Source organism: Natrix helvetica, assembly GCF_964273705.1.
Source record: "Natrix helvetica genome assembly, chromosome: 9".
In the NCBI taxonomy this organism is placed as follows: domain Eukaryota; kingdom Metazoa; phylum Chordata; class Lepidosauria; order Squamata; family Natricidae; genus Natrix; species Natrix helvetica.
In genome coordinates this window covers 6219870-6242270 of record NC_138560.1, presented here as the reverse complement: position 1 = coordinate 6242270, position 22401 = coordinate 6219870, and the positions used below count along the sequence as shown (strand labels likewise).

The 22401-nt window shown below is 45.6% G+C and overlaps 1 protein-coding gene across 3 annotated transcripts in view; it reads left to right on the top strand.

The window, feature by feature from the left end:
• The window catches only part of KCNN4 (potassium calcium-activated channel subfamily N member 4), a 53674-nt gene extending 31293 nt beyond the window's left edge, over positions 1 to 22381 (top strand). For all 3 annotated transcript variants that reach the window (XM_081962256.1, XM_081962257.1, XM_081962258.1), the window contains exons 3-9: positions 4174 to 4583; positions 7855 to 7990; positions 10434 to 10544; positions 17848 to 17966; positions 18892 to 18961; positions 19833 to 20011; positions 21456 to 22381. In XM_081962256.1, coding sequence (XP_081818382.1) covers positions 4174 to 4583; positions 7855 to 7990; positions 10434 to 10544; positions 17848 to 17966; positions 18892 to 18961; positions 19833 to 19994 — 1008 coding nt within the window. In that variant the 3' untranslated portion in view covers positions 19995 to 20011; positions 21456 to 22381. The remainder of the gene's footprint in view (positions 1 to 4173; positions 4584 to 7854; positions 7991 to 10433; positions 10545 to 17847; positions 17967 to 18891; positions 18962 to 19832; positions 20012 to 21455) is intronic.
• The last annotated feature ends 20 nt before the right edge of the window (positions 22382 to 22401 follow it).

Below are 22401 nucleotides of genomic sequence, written 5' to 3'. Positions count from 1 at the left end.
TTTTGATCAACAAGCTCAACATCTTAGCCACTGAGCCACCCTTTTGAGCATGATAAAACCCCTGAAACCTGGCCCCCTTAAGACCCCTTTGGGGGAGTGCTGAGCCTCAGCCAATACCCTCCTTAACAAATAAGATTAAAGAACAGTAACATTAACTGCGCATGTCGCCCTGCTCTAGTTTTAGCAGTCAAAAGCAAAGAGAGGGAACTGCGTTCGCCACATACAGGTTACTTCTGAATAAATCCATGTATAAATAGTGCTCAGGATTGGAAAATGCCAAACAGATCAGGCTGAAGTCGAGACTTGTTCTTCCAAAGGCTGACTGGCCAGCCCAGACACTTAATCCTCCCCTTCTGTAGAGCTGAACATGCCTTGGTTTGTGGCGGGCGAGTCAGCGACAGTCGGAAAATATACTTCAGAATAATTTTTCTTTCTTTCCTGTGGACTGTTTGATCTCCGTTGCTGATTGGAGAGCACCATTTCCTGGCTGAGTCATGGCGGGTTCACCCAGCTACTGCCAAGCTGTGACGGGTGGCAGTGACTTTGGGCAGCTGAGGATTAAAGTGGTTGTAGAATAGAATAACAGAATTGGAAGGGATCTTGGAGGTCTTCTAGTCCAACCCCTTGCTTAGGCAGGAAACCAGAGGTGGTATTCAGCAGGTTCTGGCCAGTTCTGGAGAACCGGCAGTGGACATTTTGAGTAGTTTGGAGAACCAGCAATACCAACTCTGGCTGGCCCCGCCCCCATCTATTCTCTGCCTCCCGAGTCCCAGCAGATTGGGAGGGAATGGGGATTTTGCAGTACCCTTCCCCTGGAGTGGGGAGGGATTGAAGAATTTACAGTATCCTTTCCCTGGAGTGGGGAGGGAATGGAAATTTACAGAATCCTACCCTTGGAGTGGGGAGGGAATGGAGATTTTACAGTATCCTTCCCCTGCCATGCTCACCAAGCCACGCCCACCACTGCAGGAAACCTTACGCCACTTCAGACAAATGGTTATCCAACTATCTTCTTAAAAACTTCCAATGTTGGAGCATTCACAACTTCTGGAGGCAAGTTGTTCCACTGATTAATTGTTCTAACTGTCAGGAAATTTCTCCTTAGTTCTAGGTTGCTTCTCTCCTTGATTAGTTTCCACCCATTGCTTCTTGTCCTGCCTTCAGGTGCTTTGGAGAATAGCTTGACTCCCTCTTCTTTGGGGAAGCCCCTGAGATATTGGCGACGTTACTTTGATGGGCATTTCTCCGAAGTGCATTTTAGGCCCTTAAATAAGAGGGCATTTCATTTGCTGATATGTTTACCAGGACTTCCTTGCTACTCCAATTAATCATGTCATGGAGCAGCTCCCTATTTATCGTTGGCAATCAAAGCCACACGTCAAAATCACGTAATAAAAGCAGAAAAGCTATTACGATAAACACTAGGCTGCATATCGAACCCCAGTTGACCAATGCAGCTGAAATTGGCCTGGTATAAATGTAAAACTAAGCCCGCACCCACATGTAGTCCTTGACTTACAACAGGTTGTTTAGCGACCGTTCAAAGTTACAACGTGACTGGGAAAAAGTGCCTTATGACCTGTCTTTAACGCTGACAACCATCACAGCGTTCCACTTGATCAAAATTCAGATGTTTGGCAAGTGGTTCATATTTATGACCGTTGCAATGTTTCGGGGATCCTGTGATCCTCTTTTGCGACCTTCTGCCCAGCAAAGTCAGTGGGGAAGACAGATTCACTCCACAACCGTTTTACTAACGTAAGAACTGCAATGATTCACTTAACCACTGTGGGAAGAAAAGTCATAAAACGGGACCAAACTCCCTTCACAAACATTTCACTTAGCAACCTAAATTTTGCGGCTCGCTTGTGGTCGTCAGTCGAGGACTCCCTGTATTTGGCTAGATGGGCAATTTTGAGTTCCCCTCTCATCAAGAAGTCAAGACTAAACTATCAGCAGCCTATGCACTGATTTTAATAATAACAATAAAAGCTTTTGCACTTCCAGAAAGTAATCCATCAAAGCATAATCTCTATTTGCTTCGTAAAAGCCACTTGGCATCCAGTTCCATTCCTTATTTTTTGTGATACCGCAACAGCAACTTTTGACAATAGAGGGTTTATGCTGATCTCGAGGGGGAAATTACTCAAGTGTTAGCTGTCTTGAACCACAGAAGCCTGATTCCAGATGCAGGGAGCTGTCAAACGTTTGCGGACTACCGCAAACCTCTCTGACACATACCTTGAAACAGGTTCTCATCCATTCTCAGCCGCGGGAGCTCCCTGAGTGATTTTGGGCCACGACTTCCCTCTCTGCTTAAGAGCCAGTGTGGGGCGGTAGTGGTGAAGGTGCTGAACTTGGAATGGGGAGACCCATCATAGAAGCTCTCTGGGTGATATTGGGCAAGGGAGTCACTGAGGAGGTGTGGCGAAAGCCCAGGGTGAGGAGAAGGGAGACGCAGGTTGTAGCTTCCTGGGTGGGGACTCAGGGCCTGACATGTTCCCCATCTTAAGAACCAACAATTAATCAGTGGAACAACTTGCCTCCAGATATTGTGAATGCTCCAACACTGGAAGTTTTAAACATTGGAGCATTCAAAGGTTTGTCTGAATGGGATAGGGCCGTGATGGCAAACCTATGGCATGCGTGCCAGAAGTGGCACGCAGAGCCATCTCTCCGGGCACACGAGCTATCACCTGTGGCTCTTCCGGGTTCCGGCACACTGACCAGCTGGTTATCATGCACACAGGAGCATTAGAAACCAGAAGAGCAGCCACCCAGTGCACAAATGCACGCCGGGAAGACTATCTTCCAGTTTGCGGCATGTGCATGCACATCGGCCAACTGGTCTTCTGATTTCTGGCACACATGCACGCATGAAGGCCAGCTGCTTTGCCGGTTTCCAGCACACATGCATGTGCATGCTCCCATTTTGGCACTCAATGCTGAAAAGGTTCACCAACAGTGGTATAGGGGGGTTTCCTGTCTAAGCAGGAGGTTAGATTAGAAAACCTCCAAGGTCCCTTCCAACTCTGCTATTCTATTCTATTCTATTCTATTCTATTCTATTCTATTCTATTCCATTCCATTCCATTCCATTCCATTCCATTCCATTCCATTCCATTCCATTCCATTCCACTCATTCTATTCTATTCTATTCTATTCTATTCTATTCTATTCTATTCTATTCTATTCTATTCTATTCTATTCTATTCTATTCTATTCTATTCTATTCTATTCTATTCTATTCTATTCTATTCTATTCCATTCCACTCCACTCCACTCCACTCCACTCCACTTCTTCTCTTCCCTTCTCTTCTCTTCTCTTCGAGTAGGGGTGATGGGTTGGACTAGGAGCAGAGAGACCAAAATTCACAGCCTTTTCTCTCAGACCAACAGCCAACATGGTATAATAATAGAGGTGTTCAGCTAGGAGTAGGAAGGCCCAGAAGCTCGTCTATTCTAAACGTTGAAGTTTCTTGGGTGACTCTGACCCAATCTATTTCTCTTAGCCCAATAATCACTCTGGGGTGGAGGGGAAGGTGCTGGACTAGGAGTAGAGAGGCCCGTGTTCTACACCCCCTCAGGCACAGAAGCTCCCTGTGTAACTCAGGCTTAGACCCACTCTCTCAACCGTACAGGTAGTGCTCACCTTACAACAGTTTGTTTAGTGACCATTCAAAGTTACAACGGCACTGAAAAATATGACTTATGGCAATTTTTTCCACAATTATGACCTTTGCAGCATCCCCATGATCACATGATCATAATTCAGATGCTTGGCAGCTGGTTCATATTTATGATTGTTAACAACCTTTCCTCCATGAAAAGTTGTGCATCGTGCTCCTCATATGCCCAGTTGATTGGGAGGGTGTCAGAAATTCTGTTTATCTAAAGCATCACATAGAGCAAACAATGGGCACAGTCACCATGTGCTTTACTGCTCAACTATATTACTGTTAAGAGGAAACAGGAAACTTTACTTAGAACGAAAGAGCATAGAGTGTATACCATAGATCCAAACTTGTAAATAGTGCCATCTATTGGCTGAATACTACTGTGGTTGCTGCCTAGAAATACATTCTAACAATGAGTTCCAACAGTGGGACAATTTTACAGAGAGAAGCTTTGCTTCCGGCTCATTCATGCTCTCATGTTCCCTTTGCCTTGTAGCTCTTCATGCTGGATAATGCCCTCACCGATTGGCGAATTGCAGTCAGCACTCCAAAACTGGCTTTCATCATGCTTGAGTTTTTAGTCTGCTCCCTTCACCCTTTCCCAGTGGGAGACTTCTTTTGCTTAGATCCCAAGCCGGAACAGACCTACGTCTTCCTCTCGGATGTTGACATGTTACTCTCCCTGGTGATGTTCCTTCGCCTCTACCTGGTTCCTCGAGCCGTGCTACTGCGGAGTAGCGTGCTGGGAGATGCCTCTTACCGCAGCATCGGGTCCCTCAACAAGATCCACTTCCAGTACCCTTTCGTGTTACGGGTGATGGTCAACAGCCAGCCGGGCCGTGTGCTGCTGATCTTTACGATGGGGCTCTGGATCATTGCTTTTTGGGTGCTGTCCGTCTGTGAACGGTGAGGATCCTCCTGTGTGCTCTCATAACTAGATCGTCAGAACTGGGTTCGTGTTTTTTTAAAAAAATAGCCCACTTTTCCCCAGTCCTAGAAAGAGAGCCATTCCTGTTTTAGCAGAGTTCCTTTCTTTCTTTGAGGGCACCCTAAATGTGAACATATTGAAATAGATCTGATACAAAAACAGGCACTGCAGCAACAGACCCACCAGGTAGACCAGGCCAAGGATTCAACTCCACAGGTAGTAATAATTTTATGGTGAATGGCTACAACCAGATAATTTTGCAAGTCTGATTGTGTATCTGCATCCATCCATCAATCAATCCATCTATCCATTCCTTTCTTTCCCTCTCCCTCTCCCTCCGTCACTGCTACATGATAGCAGGGTTCCAATATTTGAGGGGCTGCCACAAAGAGGAGGCAGTCAAGCTATTCTCCAAAGCACCTGAGAGCAGGACAAGAAGCAAGGATGGAAACTAATCAAGGAGAGAAGCAACTTAGAAGTGAGGAGGAATTTTCTGACAGTTAGAAAAATTCATCAGAGGAACATCTTGCCTTCAGAAGTAAATGCTCAACACTGGACGTTTTAAAGAAGACGTTGGTTAACCATTTGTCTGAAGTGGTGTAGGGTTTCCTGCCTAAGCAGGGGGATGGACTAGAAGACCTCCAAGGTCCCTTCCAACTCTGTTATTCTAAATATTCTCTCTCTTCCACTTCGAAAGGCCCAGGCCACTTCATGGCAAATTATCCTCGAAAGCCAATTTTGCACAATTGCATGATTGGTCCCAAATTTTCCCAATCTGCTCAGCGGGATCTGTAGGTCAAATTTTGGGATGCTTGGCATGCCAAGCACCGGTGCCCAACGCTTGACCTCTGTCCTCTTCTCTGAAGGAATCCTACTCTCTTCTAAGTTGAAAAAGTCATTTCCTTTGGGCTTTTTTATTTTGTTTTTTTAGGGCAGCTCCATTTGCTGCCTGTCAGCCAGCCAAAAGTCAGCTCACCTGAGAATGCCACCGACTAAGTGAGCCACTCTGCTGGAGGAAAAATAAACATTTTGTCACTTTGGGTGACACAGATTTCAAAAAAAGAAAAGAAAAAAAGAATCCTTCTGATTTCAAAAGAGTTGAAAGGTGCCTCGGCTCTAAAATCAACAACCTGTTCTCTTCCCATGGATTAGTTGGTCTGCTTCTCATAAAGCATGACGGGGGGGAAAAACGTTTGGTCAAACTGGCTTGGTGTCGAGTTCCTACTGGATTCCCACCATATTTCTGAAGGACTGAATATTTTCCCATGAACGAGAGAGTGTCAAAATCCAGGCACTTCTGACAAAGTTGTCTTGATGTCTACTGTTTCTAGGTGGTTTGCAAGAGCCCAGACTCTGGATCTCTCGAAGTTAACTTCCCATGAAGATATTGTGTTAGAATACAGCTGGAAGAGTCCTTAGAGGTCTTCTAGTCCAATCCCCTGCTCAAACAGGAGACTCAATACCAGGAATGGCTAACCTTTTTGTTGTTGGGTGTCAGAAATAGCACACATGCGTGCCAGTACCCATAATGCAAAGCATGCCCCCACATGTGCATGCATGCATACTCACACCCCACACTCCCCCCCCCACGCATGCTGCACTGCTTGCCTCCAAGCTGAGCTTGGTATTTCCTCCAGGGGAGCCGAGGGAGGCCCCCCACGGAAGCCGGGAACGGATTGTTTCCAAACTTCCAGTGTTTTTTGTCCTCCATAGCTCCGGAGGCTTTCCTGGAGCCTGGGGAGGGTGAAAACGACTTCCTCTGGCCCTCCAGAAGGCCGAAAATCAGCTGGCTGGCACGCGCATGCATATTGGAGCTGAAGGCTCGTGTGCTGGCAGATATGGCTCCGCATGCCACCTATGGCATGCGTGATCCCATTTCAGACGAGCGGCTGCCCAGTCTCTTCTTAAAAACCTTCAGTGATGAAGCACCCACAACTTCTGAAGGCAACTTCCGTTCCTCTGGTTGATTGTCCTCACCGTTAAGAGGTTTCTCCTTAATTCCGGGTTGCTTCTCTCCTTGATTAGTTTCTACCCATTGTTTCCTGTCCTGGCCTCTGATGTTTTGGAAAAATAAGTTGACCCATTCTTCTTTGTGGCAGCCCCTCAAATACTGAAAGACTGCTATCACGGCACCCCTAGTCCTTCTTTTCTCTAAACTAGCCATTCCCAGTTCCTGCAACTGTTCTTCACATGTTTTAGTCTCCCGTGATCATCTTTGTTGCTCTTCTCTGCACTTTTCCCAAAGTCTCATCATCTGTTTTTGTAACGTAGTGACCAAAACTGGATGTCGTATCCCAGGTAGGGTCTTACTGAGGTTTTCTAAAGAGGCACTAATACGCCACGCAATTTTGATTCTGTCCTTCCTGTATAGTTTCATACAATTATACAACTATTGTGTTAGCTTTTTGGGCTGCTGTTGCACACTGCCGGCTCATGTTTAACTGACCGTCCACTAGGATTCCAAGGTAGCTGGTGTCTTTGGTTTTCCCCGCCTAAGAGTAAAACCTTGCTTCCCTCGACATTAATTTTCATTTTGTTGATCTCAAGATCTGCACTTCTTGTAAAGAGCAACTCGCAGTCCCTCCCTCTCTGCTCTACGAAGCAGGCAACGGCAAAGCACTTCTGAAATCTGGCCGGGAAAACCGCAGGGAGTTGTCATTTGCCCACAGTCAACACAAACTCAAAGGCACATGGGTGCAACACACATCTTTTCTAAGACACATTGTGACATCAGTGAAGGGTGTACAATACAGTGACCGCGAGTCCTTTATTATAAAGGATAGTATTTCAGAAAGAAGCCCTTTAGATTACTTTAATTTAATTGTTTATTTGTTTTGATTTTGATTTTTCCCTTGCCAAGCAACCTATAAACATAAACAATTCAACTGGTTTATCCTTATGGAGTTTCCCCCCCCCTCCCGATTTGCCCTTTTTCAGATTTGTGGATTACCCCCCCTCTCCCTCCCAAAAAAATATAGGGGCATGATGAAGTATTTATGCCAGAGGCGGCACACCGAGCCCTCTCTTAGGGGGTGTGACTCACTTAAGAACTGCCTCGCTTAGCAATGAAAATTCGGGTCCCACTCATGTTCTTAAATTAAGGACTACCTCATTTAACAACTGCCTCGCTTAGCAATGGTAATTCTGGTCCTAACTGGTTGTAGGCTGAGGACCAACTGGGCCTTCCTAGATAAATTTGAGCATGATGACTCTGTTTTCATTTTTATTCTCTCTCATTTGATCTGCCAGGCAGCATATGGATGAGAACAACTATCTGGGTGGGGCATTCTGGTTGATTCCCATCACTTTTCTGACCATCGGCTACGGAGATGTGGTGCCTGAAACAGTGTGCGGGAAAGTCGTGTGCTTGTTCACTGGTGTTATGGTAAGGAACATGACAACATCTTACAGTGAGAAACATGATGCAAGGTTGCAATGCTTATTTAAACACATACATATTTGTGTGTGTGTGCATGTATGTGTGAAGAGATAGAGATAGATAGATAGATAGATAGATAGATAGATAGATAGATAGATAGATAGATAGATAGATAGATGATAGATAGATAGATGATAGAGGAAGGAAGGAATAGGGATAGAGATATAGAGATATATATGACGTAGCTCTCTGGTGTGGGTGTGGATATATTAGATAGATAGTTAGATAGATAGTTAGTTAGATAGATAGATAGATAGATAGATAGATAGATAGATAGATAGATAGATAGATAGATAGATAGACAGACAGACAGACAGACAGACAGACAGACAGACATAGATAGATAGATAGATAGATAGATAGATAGATAGATAGATAGATAGATAGATATGTAGATAGATAGATAGATAGATAGATAGATAGATAGATAGATAGATAGATAGATAGATAGGTAGGTAGGTAGGTAGGTAGGTAGGTAGGTAGGTAGGTAGGTAGGTAGGTAGATAGATAGATAGATAGATAGATAGATAGATAGATAGATAGATAGATAGATAGATACCCTGTTTCCCTGAAAATAAGACAGGGTCTTATTTTCTTTTGACCTCCAAAATAAATGCTTGGCCTTATTTTCGGGGAGGAGGTCTTATTATGTTTGAGGTGCAGGAGGCGGCAAGCATGGTCACCTCATGGCTGCTGCTGTGTTGCAATATTTTTGGGGAGGGCTTATTTTAGCGCATGCGCTTAAAAGCCCAATTGGGCTTATTATCTGGGAAGGGCTTATTTTCAGGGAAACAGGGTAGATAGATATTCAGACAGGACAGACAGAGAGACAGACAAATAGATATACAACAAATAGACTAGATAGATAGATGATAGATAGATGATAGATAGATAGATAGATAGATAGATAGATAGATAGATAGATAGATAGATAGATAGATAGATAGATATGACCTAGCTTTCTGGAGAAGAATGTATTGTTGTGGAAAAAAATGAAATAAAGAGAAGAGAATAAACAGCAGCAAGGTGGAGGGAGTCAGTTAGAGGAGTAATACAACACTCCTAGAAGACATGAAAAACTAGGGCAGAGATGGATGCTCCTGGAGAACATAAATGTTGTTGTCGTTGTTGTTGTTATTATTATTTATCATTAAGAGACAGCACCAACCTGATGGTCTATCAGTGATAATTCAATCAATTTTCAGTAGTTGGAAAAGGTTGTGAGTCTCCAGAGTCACTTATCTTTGATGGGGGTTGAAGTCCACGAACTTTCAAGTTGCTAAAGTGGAGAAACCCCATTTGAAATAATTTAAGCAAAGTTAATTTTGGGTGGAATGGAATGTTTGCCTTAAGCTTTGGCACTCTTAAGTGGTTCAAACTCAGCTGCAATTGCAATATTTGTTTGCTCTTCTCACTGTTTCTATTTAGGAGTTGAGTGAACCGAGAAGTGCTAAATACCAGTTTTACGCCGTCTTTCAATTGCCATCCCCACAGACTAAGATAATAGGGTACCCCAGCTATCACCATGTCCTGGAATTGTTCACTGGGCGCCGGGTACCAGCCATTGGGCTTAAATCCAGTTTTATTCAGGCTCAGACTAATGTTAGCATTGACTAACTGCAGCATCCCAGGGTCGTATGATCACCTTTTGCAGGGGTGTCCAAAGTTGGCAACTTTAAGACTTGTGGACTTCAACTCCCAGAATTCCCCAGCCTACTGGCTGGGGAATTCTGGGAGTTGAAGTCCACAAGTCTTAAAGTTGCCAACTTTGGACACCCCTGACCTTTTGAGACCTTCCCAGTCAGCTTCCGACAAGCAATCCAGGGAGGGGGAGGGGAGCCGGATTTGCTTAACGACCATAGGATTTACTTAATAACTGCGGTGATCCACTTCACAACCATGGCAAAAAGACCGTAAAATTAGAATCCGAATGCTTCGCTTAATTACTGTTTAACCATAAAAATTCTGATCCCAATTGTGATCGTACGTTGAGGACTCTCCGTGCTTCATTTTTCAATTCCAAATTTTTGGAAATGCTTTTACGTTCCACTGGCTGGAGAGAGAGAGAGAGAGAGAGAGAGAGAGAGAGAGAGAGAGAGAGAGAGAGAGAGAGAGAGAGAGAGAGGGGGGGAGGGAGGGAGGGAGGGAGGGAGGGAGGGAGAGAGAGAGAGAGAGAGAGAGAGAGAGAGAGAGAGAGAGAGAGAGAGAGAGAGAGAGAGAGAGAGAGAGAGAGAGAGAGAATAAATAGCCACACCAGTCCTTCCACTTCGTGCTAACCGAAGCCATTTCTCCGTCTTTTCGGTGTAAATCATCCGTGCGTTTTTTTTTCCTTTTTTTTAAAAAAAGAACTTTTCTGTTTTAATCCTCCCCTTTTCGTATTTCTTCCCAGGGAGTGGGGTGCACGGCTCTGCTTGTGGCGGTGGCCGCAGATAAACTGGAATTCACCAGAGCCGAGAAACACGTTCATAATTTCATGATGGATATCCAGTGTGCCAAAGAGGTAAGAGAAACCCTTCGCTTGTTGGGATCCCAGAAGGGCGGAGAAATTCGTTTTGGGAACGGTGTCTCAGCAACTGGAGCTCAAAGTGACTATAGCAAGGGTGTCAAACCTGATTTCATTGAGGGCTGCATCGGGGTTGTATTTGACTTCGGGGGGGGGGGGGACACCTCGGATGGGTGTGGCCAGCTTGATATGTGTCGGGTGGTGGTGCCTGTGGTGGCCTGAGTTCTCTGCCAGTGAAAACGGGCTCCCGAGCTCCATTTTCAGCTGTGACAGCCTCCTGCAACCTTCTGCCATTGAAAACGGAGCTCGGGAGGGTCGCAAGTGGTCCTCGTGAGCTCCGTTTTCACTGGCAGAGGCACCACGGGCCAATCCTTCACTGTTTCCAGGGCGCCCCCCCCCCACAGGCCAGATCTAAGCACCCCAAGGACCGGATCTGGCCCTCGGGCCTTGAGTTTGACACCCCTGGACTATAGTAATCATTTCTTTTGTTGAATGCCTTTTTCTCCCACTCTCCCTCCCTCTTCCTCCTGAGCAGCGACCCAGAAAGATGGGACACTCGAGTTAGAACTTGGATGCTTCGTTTTTCAAAAGGCCAAGGAATGGATAGGGCTGCACATTTCCCACACTGTGCTTATGAGGGATTCACAGTTTGTTTTCCCCCTGGCTGGTTTGGTTCAAGCTACAAAGTGGGAGACCATGGGTTCCAGTCCCTCTTTAAGCATGAAAGCCGGTTGAGTGACTTTGGGCCAATCACCAGGAGACTGTGAGTTCTAGTCCCTCTTTAGTCAGGAAAGGTGGCTGGGTGACTCTGGGCCAATCACCAGGAGACTGTGAGTTCTAGTCCCTCTTTAGTCAGGAAAGGTGGCTGGGTGACTCTGGGCCAATCACCAGGAGACTGTGAGTTCTAGTACCTCCTTAGTCAGGAAAGGTGGCTGGGTGACTCTGGGCCAATCACCAGGAGACTGTGAGTTCTAGTACCTCCTTAGTCAGGAAAGGTGGCTGGGTGACTCTGGGCCAATCACCAGGAGACTGTGAGTTCTAGTCCCTCTTTAGTCAGGAAAGGTGGCTGGGTGACTCTGGGCCAATCACCAGGAGACTGTGAGTTCTAGTCCCTCTTTAGTCAGGAAAGGTGGCTGGGTGACTCTGGGCCAATCACCAGGAGACTGTGAGTTCTAGTACCTCCTTAGTCAGGAAAGGTGGCTGGGTGACTCTGGGCCAATCACCAGGAGACTGTGAGTTCTAGTCCCTCTTTAGTCAGGAAAGGTGGCTGGGTGACTCTGGGCCAATCACCAGGAGACTGTGAGTTCTAGTCCCTCCTTAGGTATGTAAGCTGGCTGGATGATTTTGGGCCAATCAGAAAAGAAAGCAAAAGAATAAAGAAAAAAAAAGATTATAAAGTGGCTTCTAATGATCTTCACAGCAGTTATAGATATGCATTTATATTTTATCTTCTCCCTTTAAAAGGATGCTGTAGTTTCCTTCTTCCTATAATAATAATAATAATAATAATAATAATAATAATAATAATAATAATAATAATAATAATAATAATAATAATAATAATAATAATAAACAAACAACTTTAATTTATAAACCGCACCCTTTCCTAAACAGGACTCGGGGCGGTGTACAGTCATATTAAAACAGTATGAATACAAAATATAGCTATACATTAAATATACAAATAGGTACACGGAGGAGGTAGGATGTAATCTACCCTTTCTAGTCACCAAATCCAGAAACCACAAATTCATTTTATTCCTTGAATTTTATTCAAATTCATTTTATTAATACTTTTTCAGCAGAAAGTCCATTAATAAATGCCGTCACCGATCTTTCTCTTAAGCAAACACATTACTTTTGCCCTCTCTGTTAAGTTCCCTTGCCTTCACCAACCATTCTTGCATTGTGAGATCTTTTGTTTGGATTTCCGGGCAAACCTGTGCTGACCTTATTATGTTAGCAATTCTGGTTTATTGATATTTTTAAACCTCTCATAAATGAAGTTGCTTTTCAAATGACTGCAATTCTTCCCGATCGTATCTTTGGCTGGTCTATGATCAAAATAAAGATTAGACTTGACTAGCAGGTCTGTTTAGTTTGTGCGCTCGTAAAATCCGCACACCGTGGAGATGGTCTACTCTGACACTGCAAGAAGTGGCAAGAAGCTGCAACTACAGTGTCTTTGACAGATGACATCTCCCTCTATTTAAACCGGGGGGTGGGCTTCAAAATTTTTAGCAAGGGGTTCTCTGCCTGGTTGATGGGTGGGCGTGGCCATGGTGGGCGTGGCCTATTAAGCCTCCTGCACCTCGGCGGGGGGGGGCATTTTTGACTTTCCCAGGCTACAGAGGCTTTTCTTGAGCCTCCGGGAGGGCCTCTGGAGGCCGGGAACAGGCCCGTAGGCTTGTTTTTCGCTTTCCCTGAGCTTCTGTGCATGACCTTATTTATTTATTTATTTATTTATTTATTTATTTATTTATTTATTTATTTATTTATTTATTTATTTATTTATTTATTTATTTATTTATTTATTTATTTATTTATTTATTTATTTATTTATTATTTGATTTGTTAGCCGCTCCCTCTCCACAAGGGACTCGGGGCGGCGTACAATAAATAAAAGCACATATATATATTACACGGAGGAGGTAACAACCATTACAATACATAAAATAATAATAATGAAATTAGAAATTAAAATACCCCAGTTTAAAATTACTGATTTAAAAAAAGACTGTCAGGAGGAATAAGATGGAACTATGGTTGAGCCAGGCCAGATAGTTGAAAAAGGTGGGTCTTGAGTTTTGAACGGAAGGAGCGGAGATCGGAGGTAATCCTAATGTCGAGGGGGAGGTCATTCCAAAGGGCTGGGCCCATCACAGAGGCCCTACTCCTGGGTGTCGCCCTCTGGCATTGTTTAGTGGACGGCACCCGGAGAAGTCCCTCTCTGTGAGAGACCTGTATCCAAAACAGGCTGTGCGGGACTCCTGGGAGGGGAGGGGCAGGGTGGGCAGGGCCAGCCAGGAGGGGTATTTGGGAGTTCTCCTAACTGCTCAGAATCTTAGCTAGAGGTTCTCCAGAATCCCTGCAAACCCTCAGCAGCCCCACCCCTGATTTAAACCCCTTCAGTGAAGGAGAGTCCACAAACTCCCAAAGCAAACTTATTCTATTGTTGAGCAGGTCTTACCATTAGGACGTTTTTCCTGAAGTTCAGCCAAGATAATATTTCTTTGTAACTCAAATCCTTTGTTTCTTGTCCTATCTTCCGGAACAACCCTGAATGATTCTACCCTATCTTTATGTGGAATAAAAAGTTCAGGCAACATGTTGAACTTGGACGTGGAATTAATTCCTTCTCTGAATTTGCACAATGGAGCCCTGCTATAATATCTCAGGAAGGCAGAAATTGAGGGAAGTTGAGTTAGTTTGTTTTGTTACTCCCTCCCAGGGATGGTAGTTATCGGTAGTTATTCTGAAAAATTGGGTTGGGTTGGGTGTCCATATTTGTCCAGACTACTCACTTCTTCATTAAAAACTATCTACTTAAGGCTGTGTGTCAGTGGCGGGATTCAATTTTTTTTACTACCGGCTCTGTGGGTGTGGCTTTGTGGGCGTGGCTTTGTGGGCGTGGCATAGGAAGGATACTGCAAAATCCCCATTCCCTCCCCACCCCACTAACTTGCTTTCCAGCTCCCTTCTCCTGTTCAGGGAAACAAAAAAAGATCAGCTGGGAGGCAGCAGGGGGGTGGCCAGCCTATTTGTCAGTTCTTCGAACTACTCAAAATTCCTACTATTAGTTCTCCAGAACCTGTCATAACTGGCTGAATTCCACCTCTGCAATGTGTGTATCTACCCTGATGTTCATGCCTAAACTGCACAGATGCTTTCCCCCAAAGTCTTAACCGCGTTTAGCATGATAACAAAATTAACCCATTTTTTTTTAGGTTGCACTATAGATTGAATTATAAACCACCCAAATAGTCACAGAACACACTGCTAACCCACAAAAATACTAACTAGGCTTAGTGAAAAAATGAAACTTGTAAAATGAAACCCGTCACATTTGCAACTAGGTTTGCCAACTAATCACAAGAAATTCTTTTTTTTTTTTTAAAAAAAATCCTTTGTTAACAAATCCACCACATTTTCATGGTGGCAAGTGGACTCAAGCTTCCTGGGGAAAGAATGGCCCTTCCGTAGACGTAATTTGGAGAATTCCATTCTAGTTGGATTGCTGTGTCAGACGGCCATCAGTCAAAATCTTAATAGGAAATCTGGAAAAAGACTCAACGTGGCATCTTCAGCAGGGAATGAAGAACTGAGCCTGGAGCCTTTTCTCTGGGAATTGTCATGGCCAGGATTAACAGAATAACAGAGTTGGAAGGGACCTTATAGGTCATCTAGTCCAAACCCCTGCTCGAGCAGGAGACCCTACACCATTTCTGACAAAGGGCAGTCCAATCTCTTATTGAAAGCCTCAAGTGATGAAGCTCCCACAACTTCCGAATGCAACTTCTGTTCCATTGGTGGATTGTTCTCACTGTCAGAAGGATCCTTCTTATTTCCAGGTTGAATCTCTCCTTGTTCAGTTTCCATCCATTATTCCTTGTCTGGCCTTCAAGTGCTTTGGAGAATAGCTTGACTCCCTCCTCTCTGTGGCAGCCCCCCAAATAATGGAATATTGCTATCATGTCTCCCCTGGTCCTTCTCTTCACTAGACTAGCCGTGCCCTCTTCCTGCAACCGTTCTTCATATGTTTTAGCCTCCAGTCCCCTAAGCATACTGGCTGTTCTTCTCTGGACTTTTTCTATAGTCTCAACATTTTTTTAATAGTTTGGTGACCAAAACTGGATGCAGGATTCTATGTGTGGTTTTACTAAGGCTTTGTAGAGTGATATTAGTACCTCACTTGATCTTGATTGTATCCCTCTATTAATGCAACTTAGGATTGCGTTGGCCTTTTTGGCTGCCGCTACACACTGCTGGCTCATATTTAATTGGTTGTCCACTAAGACTCCAAGATCCCCCTCACAGTTACTGCTATTAAGCCAGGTTTCACCTAGTCTATATGTGTGCTTTTGGTTTTTCTTGCCAAAGTGTAAGACTTTACTTTTCTCTACATTGAATTTCATTTTGTTAGACAGGGCCCAGTGTTCAAGTCTCTCAAGATCCATCTGGATCTTGAGCCTATCTTCTAGGGTGTTGGCTATTCCTGCCAGCTTAGTATCACCTGCAAATTTGGTAAGTTCCCCTTCTATTCATCATCTGTAGATCAGTGGTGAACAACCCCCTGTGAGATGAGTGGGCAGTTTATGGCCGTGGGCTTCATTTAGGAAGTTATTTTGAAAGGGATGAAGTTGGGTCCCTAAAACAATCAGCTGGGAGTCCAGAAAACCCATGGAGGGGAGGAAAAAGCTGGCAAAAAGAGAAAGGAGGAGGAGGAGGAGGAGGAGGAGGAGGAGGAGGAGGAGGAGGAGGAGGAGAGGAAGGGGAAGGAGGAGGAGGAGGAGGAGAAGGAGAAGAAGGAGGAGGAGGAGGAGGAGGAGGAGGAGGAGGAGGAGGAAGAGAAGAAGAGGAAGAAGAGGAAGAGAAGAAGAGGAAGAGAAGAAGAGGAAGAGGAAGAGGAGGAGGAGGAGGAGGAGGAGGAGGAGGAGGAGGAGGAGGAAGAAGAAGAAGAAGAAGAAGAAGAAGAAGAAGAAGAAGAAGAAGAAGAAGAAGAAGAAGAAGAAGAAGAAGAAGAAGAAGAAGAAGAAGAAGACATCCCACCATCTGATGTGCTATCTGGCAGATTTCCCTTGGGGAAATATAGCTTTTAACAGTAAAAGGATTCTCCACCCTTGGTGCACAATAAATAACATTGGTTTTCCTGGGCACCCTGCCTTGTAGCACAGGGTGTGTTCAAACATATGTGCAAATTGTGATAGATTGTGCCTCCCCCCACCCCATCTTTTGTGGCTTCCTCTTGGCATCACAATGCTCTGATCAGCGCATCAAAGGCTGGCTTGTTTTGTCACTTTCTTTACCAAGGCTGCAATTATTAAGCCACATTCTCCCACACCCTGGAAAAAAAGGATTTTTTTTTTTAAAAAAAACAGCACTGCCAAATTCTCTACTCAGTTTTAGGGAGGGTTAGTAACATGGTTGTTACCAGGCTAATCACTGCTGTGTATCGCAGATTAAAAAAAAATAAGAGTCATTTTCTCCTGGATGTAAATCAATAGAGAAGATAGGGATCATTTGGGGAGAGCGGGGGGGGGGCAGTGGTCTGTGAACATCCGTCCACACTGACTCTTCCTTTGCATTTCTTCAGGACACGTAGAGTGAACAGTGCTGCAAGCACTGGTGGCAGAAGTGGGATTCAGCCAGTTTGGACTGGTTCACCTGAATTGGTAGCGGAAATCGTGGGTGGGGGAGCCTGACCACCTGCCCAGACTCTATGCTGTCCTATTTAGGCACATTTTTGAGGTTGGGCGCATTTGCAGAAGGTGCATGTGTGAACAAAACACCCGCGTGGAAGGGGCGTGTGGGTGAAGTGGATGTGCGCATGCACAGAGAACTGGTGCTAACAAAATAGGAAACCCACCACTGACTGGTAGTTTCATCAGAGACATGGCTTCACCATCAAGTTGTGATGAGTTTCATGCCATTATCCCACTGGCGACTTCTTGATAGCAATAACACTTAGACTTAGTACCTTACAGAACTCTCGGTGTGTGTGTGTGTGTGTGTTACAATGTCAACATATTGTCTGCAACAATTTGGGTCCTCATTTTACTGACCTCGGAAGGATGGAAGGCTGAGTCAACTTTGAGGTGGTTAAGATCGAACTCCTGGCAGTGAACGGAATTTGGCTGGAATACTGCATTCTAACCACCAGGGTGCTGCTGCTTCTTTTCTTCTTCCTCTTCCTCCTCCTCTTCTCCTCCTCCTCCCTCTCTTCCTTCTCCTCTTCCCTCTCTTCCGCCTCCTCCCCCTCCCCACCCTCTAAGCCAGAAACAGCTGCTGTTTCCAAAATGTGTGAGGCAGAAGCAAGCCATCTATGGCACTTCAGATGTTCAGCTCTAACTCTTTTATCATTGGCCGCACTAGTTGGGAATGTTGATTGTCCAGCAACATCTGGAGGGCCACAGATTGCCAACCCTCCATGTCCAGATTAGCTAACTTACCCTACTGCAGTACAGCACATCTTTTTCTTCTTCTTGCAAACTTAACTCAAGCCTCAGGTCAGGGTGAGAAACAGTGGTTGAATTGTCTGAAAGATAATCTCTTTCTTGACCAAACTTGCATGTGCCTCCAGATAAAATGCTCAGCTGCCACTGTACTACAAGAAGCCTGGTTATTGCACAAGCACACCAAGAGGAAGGATGGGCTAAGGACACGCAAGCACCACCGGCGGCTGCTGGCAGCCATTCACATGTAAGTTCCTATCCTGGGATGTTATGGGAGAGGGTTGTTCAACCTTGGCAACTTTTTAAGACTTGTGGACTTCAACTCCCAGAATTCCCCAGCCAGCCATGTCCTGCCTTTAGGGGCTTTGGAGAATAGGTTGACCCTCTCTTCCTTGTGGTGGCTCCTTAGATATTGGAACACTGCTATCAGGTCACCCCTGGTCCTTCTATTCATTAAACTAGACCGGGTGTCAGCAACCTGCGGTTTTGGAGCCGCATGTGGCTCTTTAGTCCCCCCTGCTGTGGCTCCCTGTTGGCTGAACCCACCACTAGCGGTCCCTGTCCCTTGCCCTCCCCTTCTAGTCACTCCTTGCCTGGCTTGAGAGAGAGGAGGGGAAGGGGAGGGAGGGAGAGAGGGAGACAGAGAGAGAAAAAGAAAGAGAGAGAGAGAGAGAGAGAGAGAAAGGTAGAGAGAGAGAGACAGAGAGATACAGAGAGACAAAGAAAGAGAGAGACAGACACAGAGAGAGAGACAGAGAGACAGACAGAGACAGAGAAACAAAGAGAAAGAGAGACAGACAGACAGACAGAGATAAAGAGAGAGAGACAAAGAGAGAGAGACAAAGAGAGAGACAGAGAGACAGAGAGAGAGAGAGAGGGAGAGACAAAGAGACAAAGAGAGAGACCCGTTTCCCACAAAAAACACCAGGACTCACAAAACTTGGGTAGGAGTGGCTGGGGGGATCATGGGATTGGGTAGGAGTGAGTGATGTCAAGTTGGCCACACCCACCCAGGTTTTGTGGCTCCTGGTGTTTTTTTTTTTTTGTGGGAAAGGGGTCCAAATGGCTCTTTGAGTGCTTAAGGTTGCAGACCCCTGAACTAGACATACCCAATAGCCACCAGCCTCCTAACCATCCTTGATGCCCAGGAGTTAACTCTTTCCTTGTTGCAGATTTCGCCATGTGAGGACGAAACACCGCAAGATCCGAGATCAAGTCAATACCATGGTGGATAGTTCTAAGGTGAGTTTTCTAGCCAGCCCAAGAGATGAAGCCTTTGCCCTGGTTTAAGAGAAGACCTATTCTTCTGTGCATGGGTGCCTGAACTATAATTTCCAGCAACCCAACCAGGGCAATCAAGGGTGGGAATCAACCACGCCTGGAAAAGTATCATTTCTCCATCACTGTCTTCAGCGGAGGTGGAATAGTTTCTTCTGTAGGTTGTATTTGCTGGCTGGCCTTGTTTGGGGTAAGAAGTTAGGCAGGATGGGGACCGCCACACTCTAGGTCAGGGGGTGTCAAACTCAATTTCATTGAGGGCTCCATCAGGGTTGCGTTTGACCTCAGAGGGCCAGGATGGGCGTGGCCAGCTCGACATAACTCATGTTAGGGGCGCCTGTGGAGGCCCGAGTGCTTTGCCAGTGAAAACGGGCTCCCAAGCTCCATTTTTGGCTGCAATGCCCTCCTGCAACCCACTGCCAGCGAAAACGGCACTCGGGAGGGCAACAGGCGGTCCTCGGGAGCTCCGTTTTTGGCTGTGATCGCCTCCTGCAACCCTCTGCCATAGAAAACGGGATCCCAAGTCTTCCAATGAAAACAGAGCTCGGAGGGCTGCATGCGTCCTTCCCAAGCTGTTTTTGCTGGCAGAGGCACCGCAGCTCGATCTGTTTCCAGAGCAGGCCAGAACTAAGCATTGAGTTTGACACGTGACCTGCTCTAGGTTACACGGGAAGCTCAAGGACCCTCCCAAAAAGAGAGTTTTGGATGGATGTTGTCCATGAAGTCACCAGGAGTTTGACTTTCAGGAAACTTGTACTTCTGACTCCTGCCTTCAAGGAGTCAGAAGACCTCCGGAGACACGCCCACCCGCCTGACTTCTGTCTTCTCCTCCCAGGTGCAAATGATCATGTGCGACCTCCGATCCAGCCTTAATAGCTCTCACCGGGAGCTGGAGAAACAGATCGTGTCCCTTGACAGGAAACTGGATGAGGTGACCAGACTGCTTTCTGCCCTCCTGCAACAGTCCAAGCAACAGGAGGAACAGCAGGTGCATTGATGGTCAAGAACTGCCAGGTAGGGTTGGGCCTCTGTGGACCAGAACGGATGGTCCGTTTTTTTGGGATGACCTTCTCTGTTGGCAAAAAGAAAAAAAGCGAATGCCCAGGGATGAAAAATCAGGGCAGGTTAAGGGACGTGGGTTGAAGGAAAGGCCACAAAGCAAGTGAAATCTTTCACCGAGTGTAATGTGGGAATGACCCTGAGAGAGAGGAAAGGGAGGGAAGAGATGCTGCCTAGGGAACGATCAGATAAGAGGAGTCTTGGCCCAGAGTTACATAACTGGCAGAGAAAGTAAATTAAAAATAACCGGGCAGTTAAAAGAGATTGTGGGAGATTCGGTTAATGTAGCTTTACAATAAAAGAGCAGGATTAGCTCCTCTGGTTAGACAGAGTTTCCTCTCTGGATCATCGGAGAGGCCTGACACTAGGCCATATTTTAGAAGGGATGGCAGTTCGAATTTAGCCAGAATAGCCTTCTCTCTTGCTTCTGCCGTCAGAAACCCACAGTTCATGGAGGTGGATGGTTCAGGTAATTTGCTTTGAATGCCAAATCCGTGCATCTAAAATGTAGAATGTATTTTTTTAAAAATAATACCTGCTGTATCTCACTCTCCCGATGCTGATATTTAGCCTAGTGGTTAAGGCACCTGGCTAGAAACCAGGAGACTGTAAGTTCTAGTCCCACCTTAGGCATGAAATCCCTCTGGGTAACTTTGGGCCAATCACCTGGAGACCGTGAGTTCTAGTCCCAGCTTAAGCATGAAATCCCTCTGGGTAACTTTGGGCCAATCACCTGGAGACCGTGAGTTCTAGTCCCAGCTTAAGCACGAAATCCCTCTGGGTAACTTTGGGCCAATCACCTGGAGACCGTGAGTTCTAGTCCCAGCTTAAGCACGAAATCCCTCTGGGTAACTTTGGGCCAATTGCCTGGAGACCGTGAGTTCTAGTCCCAGTTTAAGCATGAAATCCCTCTGGGTAACTTTGGGCCACTTGCCTGGAGACCGTGAGTTCTAGTCCCAGTTTAAGCATCAAATTCCTCTGGGTAACTTTGGGCCAATTGCCTGGAGACCGTGAGTTCTAGTCCCAGTTTAAGCATGAAATCCCTCTGGGTAACTTTGGGCCAATCGCCAGGAGACTGTGAGTTCTAGTTCCCACCTTAGGCATGAAAACTGGCTGGCTGACTTTCTCCCAGCCCAACAAACCTCACAAGATTGCTGTGGCGGAGAAATAGGAGGGAGGACTATTAGGAATGTTCACCAACTTGGGTTATTTATAAAAAACAAAAAAAACTGGGATATAAAGAAATTTAAAAACCCACAAGGATTTTTTTTTTTTTTCAAATTCAGTCTGGTAGGTGTGGTGCAAGTAGATAAAATGGCTATTTAGGCTGACATTTATTGGAGCTGTCTAAGCACAGAATTAACCTGTCATCCCTCTTTTGACTTTTCCCCTCTCTCAGGTGGCCATCGAGAGGATTTTGATCTCTCCTTTTCCCACTCCTGGCTCAAGACATGGACTTTCAGAACAGCGACTGCCTTTTCTTTATGGATTCCATAAAGCCAAAGCAGTCCGTAAGAGAAGAAAATAACTGTCGCTACAGCGCCATCTCGTGGTACCTTCAAGTCACAACGAGCCTTATTAACTTTTGTTAGCATCCGCGGAAAGCTAAACAAGCTGCAGTTTGCAGTGGAGGAAACAATTATGCCGTTGAATGTATCTGCAAAGACATATGCCTTGGCGGTGTGTGTGTGTGTTTTCTGGATGGAAACCACATCCTGGTATCCTCTCTCTCTCAAAAAACAAATGGAACCATGGGAGGAAGGGGATGGAAACCACTTACGGGATAGGAAAATGGCCAAAAACATACTTGAAACGGAAGAAAAAACTCACCGCTGTGGAATGCAAAGATCCTGTCTTCGGTCTTGGGCAGAAACCTTTCCAGACGTGGGCAGGAATCAAATCTGCAGGAAGCAGTTGGTAACCTGCTGCCCAGAACTTCTCAAGGACAGAAGACGGCGCGTTCCGTCTAACTTTTGACAGCTTGCCACTCGATTTGGAGACTTGAGCTCGAGTGACAAGCCGCTTACGGGCCGGGACGTTTGCAATGTCACAGGGAGAGGGGGTTTCGTTTGTATTTTATTTTTATTTTTTTGGGGAGGTATATCTTGTGAGAAATTCTCGACGCTACAGAATCATACGACTTGATCGGAGGGCTTTGGGCGTTTCCAATCGTGCCTTTGGTGCAAGAATCTAAATTAAAGCATCTCCAACAGGAAGATGGGATTCGGCCTCGATTTGAACGGCAAAACTTGGGTCAGGGGTTTCCACGGTCAGCCATTGAGTTATTAACACAATCATAGGCAAGCTACCCAAAGACGTTTGTCCTTGACAGTGGTGCATGGGTT